The 15045-nt window shown below is 42.0% G+C and overlaps 1 protein-coding gene across 2 annotated transcripts in view; it reads right to left on the reverse strand.

Annotated features, from left to right (window-relative positions):
• The window catches only part of HELZ (helicase with zinc finger), a 217260-nt gene that overhangs the window by 152250 nt on the left and 49965 nt on the right, over window positions 1-15045 (reverse strand). For both annotated transcript variants that reach the window (XM_056851923.1, XM_056851917.1), the window contains exons 4-7: window positions 10738-10862; window positions 9296-9352; window positions 8517-8568; window positions 7686-7761 (exon numbers count right to left, since the gene is read on the reverse strand). In XM_056851923.1, coding sequence (XP_056707901.1) covers window positions 7686-7761; window positions 8517-8568; window positions 9296-9352; window positions 10738-10862 — 310 coding nt within the window. The remainder of the gene's footprint in view (window positions 1-7685; window positions 7762-8516; window positions 8569-9295; window positions 9353-10737; window positions 10863-15045) is intronic.

Raw genomic sequence — 15045 nt, forward strand, 5'->3', positions numbered from 1 at the left:
TGGGAAGAAGGGTCTGGAACCAGTGAATTCTTATTAGTTGACTGGCAAGCACTTCAAGGCCTCACCAAGGACTTACCGATCCCAGTTACTATTTCCACCACCACCAGCCCTTTGGATTTGCTTCTACATTAAAGTGTCTGTTCTATACAGTTAAGTGTTAGTGCAGTTGTAGGAACCCACTGGGGTTGAGAAGAGGTTGCCAGCCCTGAAGTGCCTTCAGCACTTGCCTCAAGTCTGAGTTGCACAGGCACACAACTGACCTGCACAATTATTACACAAAGATCCCAAGACTTATAGAGTATTCTATTCACAAAGTTGCACTTTCATTTGTGCTGCTTGCCCCTCCCTCTTCACACTTAGCTACTTGTGCAGATCTATTCCACTCCAAACAATCTATTCATTAAACCTCTTGGAACTTAGCATTTAAAAGATAAGAGGTTGATTCTGTGTATACGGATTTGCAAAGGAACAATTGGATTAAGGTTTTTTTTCCTCAATTCTATATGTTTATTTTATAACATTTTTCCTGTAAAGAAAAGGCATGTTATCTCTGCAGACACAAATTCACACTTTTGAGAACTGCAAAAATAAGCATCTGTGATATCTTCTTGTTAGAAAAACTTCCCAAAATAATCTTACAGAAACCTCTGGAAGAGCAGAACATTGTGAATGGATTAATGGAATTCATTTACCCAAAAAATTTAAACATTGCATAAATATACAGCCTCATGCTACATTATTAAAAATTAATCCTTATTTCTTGATGAATAGCCTTTGGACTATAATGTATCTTAAATAGAAAACTATCTTTAGAAAGATTTTTTCTCCATAAGTATTTTATTTTTAAAAATCCGATTTAAATTTTAAAAATTCGATTTTTTAAATTTATTTTTAAAAAATCATTGACTTTATCCACGCTGCTTGTGAGGTAGGTGGGGATGAGAGAGTTCCGAGAACTGTGACTAGCACAAGATCACCCAGCTGGCTTCATGTGTAGGAGTGGGGAAACCAACCTGGTTCACCAGATTAGAGTCCGCCACTCATGTGGAGGAGTGGTGAATCAAACCCAGTTCTTCAGATTAAAGCCCACCACTTTTAACCACTACATCATGCTGGTGTATCTCAATAATTCTGGATTGATTCATTCATATGGATTCATTCCAAGAAACAGGTGTTTCCCTATAAAGACTGGATTAATTGCAGCTAATAACAGAGGAGCCACGATGAGAAAAACACTAGTAGAATTCTCCCTTACTATTCAATCTGTACATAAACAACATGGTTGAGAGTCTATCTGGTCCGCAGTTTGTCCCGCCTACTTTGGGACAACAAAAAGTCCCAATTTTGTTATATGCAGATGACATGGTCCTAATTTCTTTGACCAAGAGAGGTCTGAGGAGGCTATTGCACAAATTAGGTCTATTCTGCAAGGAAGAGGCTCTTAATATCAATTCTGAAAAAACAAAAGTAATGGTTTTTAGGAAAAGGGCAAAAATATCTCCCTGGAATATTCTGGGTACCTCAATTAAACAATGCAACTCATTCAAATATCTTGGAGTGACATTTAGAGAGACCTTAAACTGGAACGTCCATCTGGCTATTGTCAAATCTTCTGCATTGATAGTGGGGTCTATCCACAGTTTTTACTATACAAAAGGAGGACACTTAATTGATTCAGTACTAAAACTGTTTAAAAGTAAGGTTATCCCTCATCTCCTATATGGAGTTGATGTGTATAGTTGGAATGAGGACATTCTATCTAGTCTGGAAGTAATCCAAAATCAATTCCTCAGGCGCATTTTAGCTCTTCCTAAAGGGTCTCTAGCTGCCCTGATGAGAGGAGAAACAGGTCTTCCTTCTCCCAGGGCCTGGGCACACTTCGTGGTTTTAAAACACTGGAAGAGAAACAAAGTCTTCAGATTTAATTTGCTTAGCTACCAATCTTTTAATTTTTTTGTTATCTAAAGACCCGAAGTGCCTTGGGTTTCTTAATAGCATTCTTTCACGTTATTCCATCCCTGATGATCTTCTAGGAATTTCAGCTGATAACCACCAGCTTAGAGACTGGGTATTTAAAGCTGATGCACTGATCGATAGATCATTATTTTAAAATCAAAAGCAGCACCATGGTACAAATCAATTAAAAATGACCACTTTAGAACTCCCTATTTAGCCAACATCACAAATTACACTCTTAGAGCATCCTTCACATCATTAAGCTTCCAATCTATGCCAACAGCTATGTTGGCGGGGCGTTACTCTCGAACACCAAGGGATCAACGCTTTTGTATTTGTGGATCCTCAACTCTGGATGATTTGACTCATTGCATCCTATTTTGCCCATTGTATGCCAGCCCCAGGGCTAAATTTTTGGCAGGATTATATTATTAATAATAAATATTAATAATATTTATTATTAATAAACATTTGGATGCAGAGAAAATTATATTTCTGTTATCAGATATAGATGCATATGCATCATATAGAGTTTCTTCGTTTGCTCTTGCAGCCAAGAAAATAAGGTCTAACACAGTATCGGAATAAGCAGCTACTTTTCTTTTAAATTGAAATGTTTTAGTATAGCTCATTATTTAATATTTTACTTGCTAACCTATTTTATTTGTATTTTATTTATTTGTTTTAGCAAATTGTGATGGCCAATGACTATATACAATAAAATTTTCATTCATCACTAGTAGAATTCTGGTGTTAATCCATCAAAGCCAAGTGATTTATTCTTTAAGACTTTTTGTGGCCTCCAATACATCTTGTAATCTTATGGGTTTGTCTATTGCTATCTTACCATTATCTGACCACCTAGGAACATTAATTTCTGCCAAAAATCTATCAATATAGGCTTTATCTGGATTTTGCAAAGAAATTTCTCTAGAGTAGACTATGTATCTGTGGTTATTGTACCACTATTGCATTTTATAGCACTGACTTTACTTTTTGTTTTCTTTTTATTTAGGCTATAAGCAGGTAATTTCCCAGCTTTATTTCCAAATTCATAATGCCACTGTTTAGTAAATAACATTTGTTTATTTTACTCACATCTAGCTCATTCTGCTTGCTCCTTGCCATCCCTTTAAAATATGCCTTGTCAGCTTCCCATAATGTTATTGGAAAAATAATGGGATGTTGATTTAAATAGAAATATTCACAAAGTTCAGATTGAAGTCTTAACTTTATATCAAGATTTTGCAAAAGTTCAACATGGGCAGCCCATTCCTGGAGCGGGGGGGTTGTACGGTGGCCAGGAGTGGCGCAGCCATGCCACCGTCAAAGAGGCTTCTTGGCAGATATGGAGGGAAAAAAACCATTTTTGGAAATTATAAAATAGAAAAAGGGCAAAAAAGCCCCATTGACTTTAGCAGGGCTACGCCACCAAAAAAGATGGCGTAGCTACACCACTGTGCCGAGGGGCATTCCTGGGCTGAAAGAGGTAAGGAAGCTTCCTAAAGGCATCTCCACCCCTAGGAACACCCCAGGAAACACCCCCCCCCCACGCCAGCATATGCTGCCTCTTCTGGGATTTAGTTCATGGAGTGGTGGCACTGGTGGAGGAGGCCGGCGCAGCTCCTTGCCGCCCAGGCACCAGAATAAATGCCTTCTGTGCCAGTGTAAGTGCCCCTTATCATGGGATAAAAGGGCGCTTGCACCAGCGTGGGATCACACCTGCTCCTAAGGAGCTTCCCCCCCCTTCAGGATTGAACTGCTAGTCTCCAACAGCTTCTTTCAGGTTTGCTAAATTTGATTTCCATAGATACAGGGTCATGGTCTGCATACATCATAAGTACTATATTTATTCTGGTAACAGATCTTGAAAGGAAGATGAAGCCAGGAATAAACTGATTCTTGAATAGGAGTTCTGAGCCACAGAAATATAGGTATAATCTCTAACCCCCAATGGCCAATATAGAAATAAAAAAAATACATAATCAGAAGCAGAAGATGGAGAACAGAACCTTGGCTTACCTGTGAGGGTTCCTTCTACTCTGAGAGAGGAGGACAACTTCATCAATGGGTGGTTTCCTTCCTATGCTCAGGGAGGCAGGATCTAAAAACTTTCACTTTCCCTTCCTGTCCCCTGGGCTAGGACCGCCCTCTGTTCTCCAGTTCGAGGACTTCCCAAGCAGGCTTAGACAGGAAGAATAAACATATGAAAACAGACAGTAATAACAACTGTGGATGAACACACAGAACTATAGTTAATAACCAGTAAACATGAACAACTAGGAAAACGAATAAGAATGGTGAAGAAGGTGTATCTTTCCATTCATCTGTATGAGTAGTTGTATTCTTGTTTCACCCGTCTTGACCACTTCGCTCAGTACTGGATCTTCACCCTGGGCAGGCAAGATGTCCTCCTTCCTCAGAGTAGAAGGAACCCTCACAGGTAAGCCAAGGTTCCGTTCTCCCTCTGAGATCGGGGGACATCTTCATCAGCGGGATCTTCAAAAGCTGGAAACAATCTGGGTGAGATCATTCATCTGTCACCACGCGTTGAAGACACGTTGCAGCTTTACATATCTCTTTGACTGATGCTTGCTTGTCGAAGGCTGCCGAGGTGGCCATGCTGCGTACTGAATATGCGGTAATCCCTGATGGAACGGGGATGTTACTGTGCTGGTAGCAGATTTGTATGCATTGGGAAATTCCCCTTCTTCCCTCTCATCCTCATCGGAGGAAGGATGTGAATATCTGAGCCTGCTGAAGGTTGACAGTAGAGCCTTTTTAGCCGCCTTGGCGGGCCAGGTATGGCTGGGTCCATTTGAGCATTCTCTGTTTATGGTACCTGAATGAGTAGAGCCCATAGTGACTGGAGAAGACGCTCTTGAGCACGCAGGTTCCCTGAGGAGGGGTTCACTGAGATGGGCAAATTCTTCTCTAAGGGCCTGTCTCATTAGTTCGATAATGCTCCGCTCACCCACCCTTTCTGCAGACAAAGAGGAAAAGGGGGCTTGTACATTACCAACTCCAGTCCCTGTAGCAGTATCTCAGCCAGAGCCGGTAATACTGGGGTTGCTGTCACCCTCATAACCACCAGGGGCCGAACGGGGAGCTATGGCAGCCATTTTCTCAGGGCACGCCTTTTTCGCGCTGTTTTTGCCGCTGTTCAGTGACTTTTCTCTTGTGTGCCATCGCCTCCAGAATGGGCCATTCTTGTCACCTGTCCTCTCCACAGCCCTTTGGAGATGAGCTGAGATGTCGCCTTGGAGAGACGAACTCTGTAACTTGCTCCTTATCTCTTGACATGAGGTCTTCTTGGTTACATTCTCTGCTCGCAGCCATTTCTCCAAGAGGAGGGGGAGCGGGAGGTATAGGACTGACGGATCACACAGACAGGATGAAAGGATAAGAGGAAGGCCACACACACACAATTAGGTATTGGTTAAGATGAAAGGGTTGTAGAGGAAAGGAAGGACAGAAATGTAGGAATAGAAGGATTTGCTCTAGAGCTAAATTCCAATGCTGCTTCTCCCTCTGAGGCAAAATGAGAACTGGAGAACAGAGGGTGGTCCTAACCCAGGGGACAGGAAGGGAAAGTGGAAAGTTTTTAGATCCTGCCTCCCTAAGCATAGGAAGAAAACCACCTGCTGATGAAGATGTCCTAAGACCTCAGAGGGATAAGCTGTATTCTCACCTATATTTCTGCTAAAGCATTAAAATATAAACTAAACAATAAAGGAGCCAAAAGGCAACCTTGTCTAACCCCCCTGACCAAGTCAAAAGGCTCAGTTAATTCCCCTTGGTCACCACAGCAAACCTGAGCTGTAAGATTTGTATGAAATTGCTGTATGAGCCATAACAATCTTCTATCCATGTTGGAATTAGATAATTCCCTCCAAAGTCTTTCCCTAGGAATAGCATCGAAGGCTCCTTTAAGATCCATGAAACCAGCATATAGAGCACCAATGGCAGGGGAAGAATATTTCTCAGCTAAATGTGAAAGTACGAAACAACAGTCCATTAATGCACCATCCTCTAGATTGTATTTTGGCAACAGGAATGTTTTGGTGTTCAGCGTTTTTCTACTTTTCAATAGTAACAATTCATGGTCTGTACCACAATTAGCCCCCTGGCTCCTTTATTCTTTAGTTTATATTTGAATGATTTAGCAGCGAATTTTGAAGAATTTTGTCACCCACCAAAGCTAACAAACCATAGCATTCCAATCTTGCTTTACACTGACGATGCAGTTCTTTAGTCTCCTACAAGAGTTGGACTACAAAGATAATTCCAATTTTTTTCTAAGTATTGTTCTAGAGAAGGTCTTCCAATAAATCCCCATAAATCAAAGATTATGATCTTCTCTAGGAAGAAAAAACTAACCTCTTTCCATTGGGTACTAGATAGCATTGATGTTGATCAAGTTAAAGGGTTTGTTTATCTTGGTATTCTCTTTTCTTATAATCTGAGCTGGAATTTTCATCAAAAGGCTGTGCCTAATAACATCAAACCTGGTGTTGGGGAAATTGTTAATTATTTTTATACCGAAGGGGGAAATATATCCCTGGAGCTGTTTTTAATCTAAAAATTATTCCAATTATTCTTTTTGGTGCTGCTACTTGGATAACTGCTGTTAAATGCCCCACGATGTGTCACTGGTGTTGTCCTTTGTTCTATGTTTGGCCAAATGTCTCTTGAAGCGAGGGCATGGTTGTTTGCCTTTAATTTAGGCTGTTTTTTAGCACTGAGGGATATCTAGTTTTTTTAATCATGACTCGTATAGATCCTCATGGCAAATATTTTTTGATGAGAAATAGTCACTGATGGGCATATTGTGGGATATAATAAGAGATCTTGGGAAATCAGAGGCTTTCTCTGAAATAAAAAAGTGTATTAAAGCAATACATTATGTAAGCACATCATTCCAATGATGTCCTCCCCCATGTTGCTTGTCTGCTTATACCAATTCCTTGATAACGCCTCATTTCTTAAGAGCTTTTTTTTCTTGCTAGACTAAATGCTAACTCAAGACTATTCATCCTCCTGGACTTCATAGAGATCTGGGATTCCTGTCTCATTACCAAAGCTAATTTCTTCACGCCTACTACCCCTCTGCATATCACACCTAATCCAATCACGCCTGCTGATGTCATTTACTTGCTTTTGACATTTGCATTACCATTTTGTGTCTAATTCACTCGTCTCTACTTAAGGATAGACGGAATCACATTCTAGCTGTGTCTGAAGAAGTGAGCTGTGGCTGCCAGAAATTTTGTTAGTCTTTAAGGTGCTACTGGACTCTTGTTCTTTTCTACTACTAAATCCTAGTATGAGCATACTAACATACAGGCTTCAGTGAGATGTCTACCTTCACGATTGAACAGTTATAATGAAACTATGAAAAATGTACATAGAGTTACATTTTTGAACAAGATTAAAATAATTTATGTTTAGTATTATTTTTGAATCTAATAGTTTAGATGCCCTCATGTTTACTATTTTGTTCCCAACCAATCAATGACTGCTTGTTAACTGCCAGAGGAAGAGACTGTTAATAATAATTTGTGAAAATGTTATTTGGATACTGCCAAGTGCTGAACATTACTGATGTTCTCCACTGCTATATGTACTTCAGTTCTATGCCTTGCTCTCTTCATGACATCTTTTAATGTTAATTAAACGTTAACTCTACCAATAAACATTGCAAACTAGTGAAAAATGTATTGCTTTACCTTTTGCATAACGTGTACTCCTCACTACTTGTAACTCCCCTTGGTGGGGGCCGAAATTTCCAGCCATCCTGAGATCCTGCAGTACAATTATAATGGGCAGATTATTTTTCTGGTTGCCAGTATTTTACAATTCCTGATGTACCTGTGCTATTCAAAATTAGACCAGATAACTAGTTTCAGGGTTGGAAACAAACAGTCTATTAGCTACCCTCCTTGCCAGGCTGAGACAAGCAAATGCTCAGATGCTCAAATGCACTTCTGTCAAGTAGAATTTTATGAAAGGTTGCTTAGCAAATAAAGTTGCTAAAATTAAGAGTGGCTACACTGTATAATTAGGAGCCACTTTACAACCAGGACTTTCCCTGCTGTGATCTTTCTTCCCAGGACACTAGTGCCAGAAATGGGGACAGCCAATAACTCAGAAACCCAGGCTCAGCAGATTAGCATGGATATTAAAGATTGTACACCTATTCTCAAGCACCATAGCACCGCTCAAGCATCTAAGTTAAGATATTGTTTACAGACACTGCATTTGGTGGCCATTACATTTCATTATATTACCTTTTAAATTAATGAAAATCACAGTGGAAGTTACAGGGTTTGGTCTAAGTAATTCTTACTATATCCTTGTTTCATAACAACACTAAGTAACTCTTACTATATCCTTGTTTCATAACAACAGTAACAGGCCATATAACTGATTTATTATTGCTAAAAATGATTGTTTTATGTTTCTCTGACTCAAAATTGTGAGAAAAACATGGCTTAAGCAATATCTTTGTAGACAAGCATAACCTTTCCTTCAGCATTTTAAAAACCTATTTTATTTACCTTCTTCCAAATCTTCTACATGGTATACGGAAGGTGCTTTACCAGCTGCTGCCTATAATTACAAAGAATTTGTTTCATACATGAGTCAAACAACAAAAGATTTTAAACAAGTTTCAAATATAATTCCAAACACTAACTACATAAAAATGTAAAGAGGATATTAAATATACGCTACCTCAATGTCTCTGATGGAACAACAATTAACCTTCTCAAAGCAACAGATGCCATTAGATTTAAATACTTCTCTACATTAAACTGGCAGTATAATCGATTTCAGACTTGGACCTGGATCTAAAGAGGCCCATGTACGGTGGGGCTTTTCAAAGTTCTCCTTCCTACCACATTCAACTTCCTATCACTGAAAACCCATCCTGAAGCCTGGGGAAGTGTAAATAGCAGCAGATAGAGGTGAAAATTGTCTCTCCCCACCATTCATCCACTCTCCTGATACATGGACTTTCTTTGAATTCCAGCCTTGAAGTTGCAAATTTGGAAACATAGCTTACAGTGCACTTCTGTGCTGAGTTATGCCATTGAAATCCATGGCCTCAGACTGCAGTTATTGCAAAGGATTGCACTGTAAGACATGTACTTGGCCCATATAAACTCTACTGGATTCAGCAACAATTACATCCATGTAATCCTGCACAGGATCAAGATAAACACATTATTCTGTTGCACACTTTACTGTAGGTTTTTTAAAAGCCAGTTAAAGCATGCTAATAAAACTCAGCATCATATACAGGATATATATTTTTCTAGTACTGTGCATATTTTACCTCTGTTTCAATTAGAAGTGTTTTCAACCTTGTCAGGTCTTTAGTTACCATTCCGTTCTGGCAAAAAAGAAGATCACCATCACATAATGCTCATTAGTCCTTTAGTATTTTGAATATAAACTGAAATAACTTTTTCTATTGGGTTGTTATAAGGTTGAGAAGTACTAGTACCATTCTTAGTGGTGTTTTTTAACACAGCATTTGGCTGATCTCACATGGTTGGTGGCACTATAAGGCAGTTTATGACAGGGTTCAAATACACTAGGAGAAATGGGTTCAAAAATGAAACAGTACAATTTCTTTCTTTCTTTAAATCACACTCTATAGAAAATTTTCTTCAGCCTAGAAACAGTCAATATCTGAAATTTATATAGGCACAATTTATGACTTCTCACTTTCCCTACATATGCTTACTATATGCCCTTAGATACATTATGGAAGAATTGATATTAATATTGAATCACTGATATACAACTGAAGAAGCTGTTATCAAGCGAAACGATCACCAATCTGGAGGTGTCGTCTTGTGTTGTTGTGGTGCTGCTGTGGAAAAATAATCTGTATAATTGTCATATTTATTCATTTATTTGGAAGCACATGGTGAATTAACCTATTTATGTTTATTGATATATGGTCTTACCTGTCTAAAGTTTCCTGTATGAAGTGAATACAAACTTTTGGATGTCAAATTGTATGATGTAAATACAAAGTCTTGGATATTTTTCTCATAGATATTTTTTCTTATACATATGCTTGTTCAGTATAAATATTTTACACAGTAAATTGCTATTTCTTAAAGAGCCCTACGTGCTGTTGTTTCTTGTTATAGCCATAATTTTCAGCATAGGTTATTGTTCTGATAGAAACAGTCAATATCTGAAATTTATATAGGCACAATTTATGACTTCTCACTTTCCCTACATATGCTTACTATTTTGCAGGAGGTTCTATATGTTTCTCAGAAAATGCTTCCCCTAACCATTAAAATGTCTTCAGTGAAACCTTAAATATAATTAGTTGACTACACTGAAAAACAAAGACAGCTTAGTGCTCAGCTGTTCAGAACTGAGGCCCAGCCAGACTGGCATTAATTACATATTCAGTATGACAGGAACTGAGTCCCAAATTTCCAGGCACCTTCCCTTACCTCAACGTCTTTTCCTTACCACAGAGTAGGCAGAATGAGCTATTAAGCCCTAAAGTAAAACCTAGACACATCATTACCAGCCCCTTCCTTATCAAACAAAATATACCAGAGACCAAGTGACATGACAAAAAGAGAAGTTTTACTGACATATTAATGGAACAATGCTATTTCAGTTGTATAATAAATATATTACAATTCTGATGGAATTTTGGCTTTCTAATTTTTATATCTGCTGACCTAAACACCTTGTTACAGACATCTTGTTTTAGCTGTAAAAAGTAAGGTTATCACTTACCAGTGATTCACCCATCAGGGATTTAGAAAGAGCATTAGATACAATCTGCAGCTTCCCTTTAAGATGCATGCAGCAAAGCACTGCACGGAAAGTGTGATCTTCCTTGGCCAGTCCCTCTCCCAATACTGGAAGAAAATCAGATTCCATTACTTGCCACAATACAGCAGAATATAGCCATCTAAGTTTTCCTAGCTTTAAACAAGTAAACATTAATTTCTCTGTTGGAGATGCTGTGAATAAAAAATGTTTTTCCTACTGTCCAATTTCCTACATTTTCTCTTTGTTCCTTCTATTTCATATCACACTTTCTAGCTTTCCTTTGAATGTAAGCATAATGCTATACTCCAAAAAGACAAACCCTTAGGAACTTTTCCTGCATGAATCCTGTTACCACAAAGGGCACTTCCACTATTCTATTCAAAGTAATTTGTGTAATTTCTATTCATTTCAATAAAGAATAAATAGATGACATTCCCAGTAAATTGCACCCAAAGGCAGTGATCAGCAACCTATTCATCTCAAAACAGGCCTAATGAAGTCAGTGTTGTAAACTTTAAAAAAAACATCTGCACTGTCTTAACTTGAACATACAAAATTCAATAAAGAATTAAGTCAGAAAACTCAGTTGCACTTACCTGTAACTGTCATTCATCAAGGTCTTTGTGCAGACACACAATAAGACTGCGCATGAGTGCAGGCCTGCCACCGCAAAAGACTTCTAGCTACTAGCCACAAGGGGCGCTCTCCCTCGGAGCCAGAAGACGCTTTTCCCGCCCAAATGTCCCATGCTCCGGGGAGGCATCTCCCCTTTCCCTTAGTTCCTAACCGCCACCGCCGGGCCAACCCAAAGAGACAAGGTAAGGAGCCAGACGTGGGGAAGGAGGGAGGGAATGTGTGTCTGCACGAAAACCTTGACGAACAACAGTTACAGGTAAGTGCAACTGAGTTTTCATCTTTGGTTTTGGGCAGCCCCACATTGGGATTATAGAATGCATGTACCTTATAGGAGGTGGGTGGCGATCTTACTAGAACAACAAATGAAGAACTGCATGACCGACCTCGGCTTCTTTTCTGGATTGCAGGTCCAAGGCATAATGATGTATGAAGGTATCACGGCTGGACCAGGTCGCTGCCCTGCAGATATCCGCTAATGGAACCTTCCGGTGAAAGGCAGCCTGTGAATCCTTGGCACATAACGAATGCGCTTTGACCTCCAATAGGCATGGTTTACCTGCAGCCTTGTAAGAAAACAGAACCGCAGCCACCACCCATCCGGCGATCATCTGGGAAGAGGCTGCTTTACCCTTTTTAGGTCCCACATAACAAATAAATAATCTCTTATCCTTTCTAAACTGTCTTGTCCTGTCTATGTAATAGGGCCCTACGCACATCAGGGAAGTGAAGTGACCTCTCACCCTCCGAACTGGGCTCTGGGAAGAGTACAAGGAGGACAATGTTCTGTGCTAGGTGAAAGCTAGAGACCACCTTAGGCAGAAACTTCAGGCTGGGATGTGACACCACCTTCTCGTTGAAAAACTTTAAATATGGGCATCAACTCTGAGAGCAGCTAACTCACTTAATCTCCTAGTGGACGTAACTAAAAATGCAACCTTGTATGACAGGGATGCTAGGTCACATGAAACTAGAGGCTCAAATGGAGGCTTCAATAACTGAGCCAGTACCAAAAAAAGGGACCACTGTGGAACCAACTTGGGATTTGGGGGTAGATATTATTTAGACCCTTCAGGAAACGCTTTACTAACGCTTTAGAAAGTAAGGAGGACCCATCTACAGGCTCATGATATGCTGAAATTGCAGTAAGGTGGACCTTGACTGAGGACACCACCAGGCCCTCCTGGGCCAGCTGCAATAAATAGCCTAGGACCACCGGGAGTGGGCAGGAAAAAGGCAATAAGGACCTGGGCTGTAGTCACCTTTCAAACTGATCCCACTTATTTTTATAAGAATAACGGGTTGACGGCTTTCTAGCTTGAAGGATGATATCCTTGACCTGCTGAGAAAGGCCTAAACCTGGGGATGGATTCGCCACGCAGTCAGGTGCAGGTGATCTATGTCGCGATGGTAGAGACCCTCCCAAATCAGCGAGTCTGCTCTGGGTGGTAGAGGGTGGATGGGCCTGTGGCCACGAAAACTCTAGAAAAGAAACCCCAGAAAGGGGTGTCTTGGGGTACTTGCTGAACTGAACCCTTTTGTAATAGTTCCTGCAGTTGAATAGTGAGCTCTGGGAAGGGGTTGTCCGTAGCCAACCAGGCGGGGGAGCAGGTGGGAACACTCTTGGAACTCTAAACTGTAACTGGACCTGATAATGTTAAGAACCCAAACATCTGAACAGATACTGGACCACTCAGAGATATAACTGGAAAGCTTATCTTTGAAAGGAGTAGGCTTAGTGGGGGAAGGCAGGGCCAGTCAGAAACGTGGGCCCTGCTGCTGACTATCCTTAGGAGGATGAGGGGTGGATTGGGACCTGGGCCTGCTAGGTGACTTGGTCTTCTTGAAAGGCTGTTGAAAGCTAGGCTGATAGACTGATTGTCTAGGAGGATAATGGGGATGGTACTGGTGGTGACCTCAGAAGAAGGGGGTGGCGAAGCCATGCTGACTTTGACCGAACCTCTACCTGGGTTGTTGCTGTTGGGAGGGAAACACCCCAAGGGACTTAGCAGTCTGCTTGTCCTTTTTAATATTCATCAGTGTCGCGACCTCCCTGGCGAGGTCACCTCCCCAAGAGGCCCCTCCTGGGTTTGAGTGTGAATCGCAGCTCCTGGAATCTTGGCAACGAGGATTTCCTCAGCCTCAGACCACTCAGAAGAGCTTGTACAGAGCTACAGAGCTTGTAGCCAGAAGAGAACTAGCTGGCGTCCTCCTCGGCCTCCACCCTATGCCCTCTTATACCCTTTCTCCCCTGGGCTTCGCCCCCTCCGCCTCAATCCGAGGCCACAAATATTCCTCCCCGTTCCTCTTCCTCTCCTTGCCTGGAGAGTTCTCCCAGAGGGTGGGGACTCCGTCCTTGCCCTCCCCGGGCTCTTCCGCCCACCCTGAGCTTTTCCTCAGGGGCTTATCTCCTTCAGGCATTTCTTCCCCACGCCTGTTGCCTCCCCCGTTTCCCCAACTGTTTTCCGTCGGCTGCAGGGGCTGGCATCTTGCCTCCCCGGTAACCGTCCTGGGGCCCCTCCCCTCCGCCACACTCCCTTTCTCCCCTGCCAGCTGCTGGGCAGGCCTGCCGGCGTCCCTCTGGGTTCCCGGCTCCCCGGCTGGCTTGGAGACCAGGGAACGCTGCTGCCACTGCTGCGCCCAGCCCTCGGGGTGCCGTTCGCCGGGCTCTTTTTCCCCCCTCGCCAGCTGATGAGTGGGCTTTTGGGGTGCGGGGCGGCAGCTCTGGCTGGCTGCTGCTTGCCACCTTGCAGGACTTCTCCCCTGGTGAGTGGGGGCTTGAAAGCCCTTCTCTCCTCCACTGGGGACTGCTGCTGGGGGCTGGGGTGGGCTGGACATCCCAGGAGCCTGGACGGGCAGGCGACTCGGGACAATCAAGAACTCTGTAGTATTGGTAGAGAACAGCATGAAGCCTTCAGAGGCAGGTCCTCCACCTGGGAGTAGATGTCAATGGACAAGCTGGTATTGCGAAGCCAGGAGTGTCGCCTAAGAGTAACAGCAGTAGCGATGCCCCTGGCAGATATCTCAGCTGCATGCTTGCCAGCCGCAATCTCCTGTTTGGAGACCTTGAGGGCCTCTGCCTGGATTTGCAGGATCTGCTAACTGGAATCCTCAGTAAAGGGGTCCAACAATGGATTAATCTCCCACAGGTGAAGTTGATAGCCAGCCATAATAACCTGATAATTTGCAATGCTATAGTTCAGGGAGAATGAAATGTAGACCTTTCTCCCTAAGGTGTCAATACAACAATTTTCCCTATCCGAAGGGGTGGAGCGTTGACCAAACTTTTGTTTAGCTTTCATCTCAGTAGTTACTACGGAGGAAGGAGGGGGGGTGCAGAGATAGAAAGTCAGCCGACTCCTGCTTAATATGGTATAGGCCCTCTTAATTTCTTGGAAGAGGCCGTAGCCAAAGCTGGTTTCTTCCAGATTGGAAGAGCTAGATCTGCAAGTTCCTCCAGTAGAGGAAAGGACACAAAGGATGGAGAGTCAGGGTACAGCCAACTTAGAATCTTGTATTGAGGCTTGTCATGAGAAGTAGACACCTCTAAATCCAGAGCCTGAGCAATCCTGAGCATTTGCTCGACATGGAGCTTGGAGTCCTCTGTGGGAGAGCTCAAACCCAGGTCTGATACCT

The sequence above is a fragment of the Euleptes europaea genome, chromosome 1 (assembly GCF_029931775.1).
Source record: "Euleptes europaea isolate rEulEur1 chromosome 1, rEulEur1.hap1, whole genome shotgun sequence".
Taxonomy (NCBI): Eukaryota; Metazoa; Chordata; class Lepidosauria; order Squamata; family Sphaerodactylidae; genus Euleptes; species Euleptes europaea.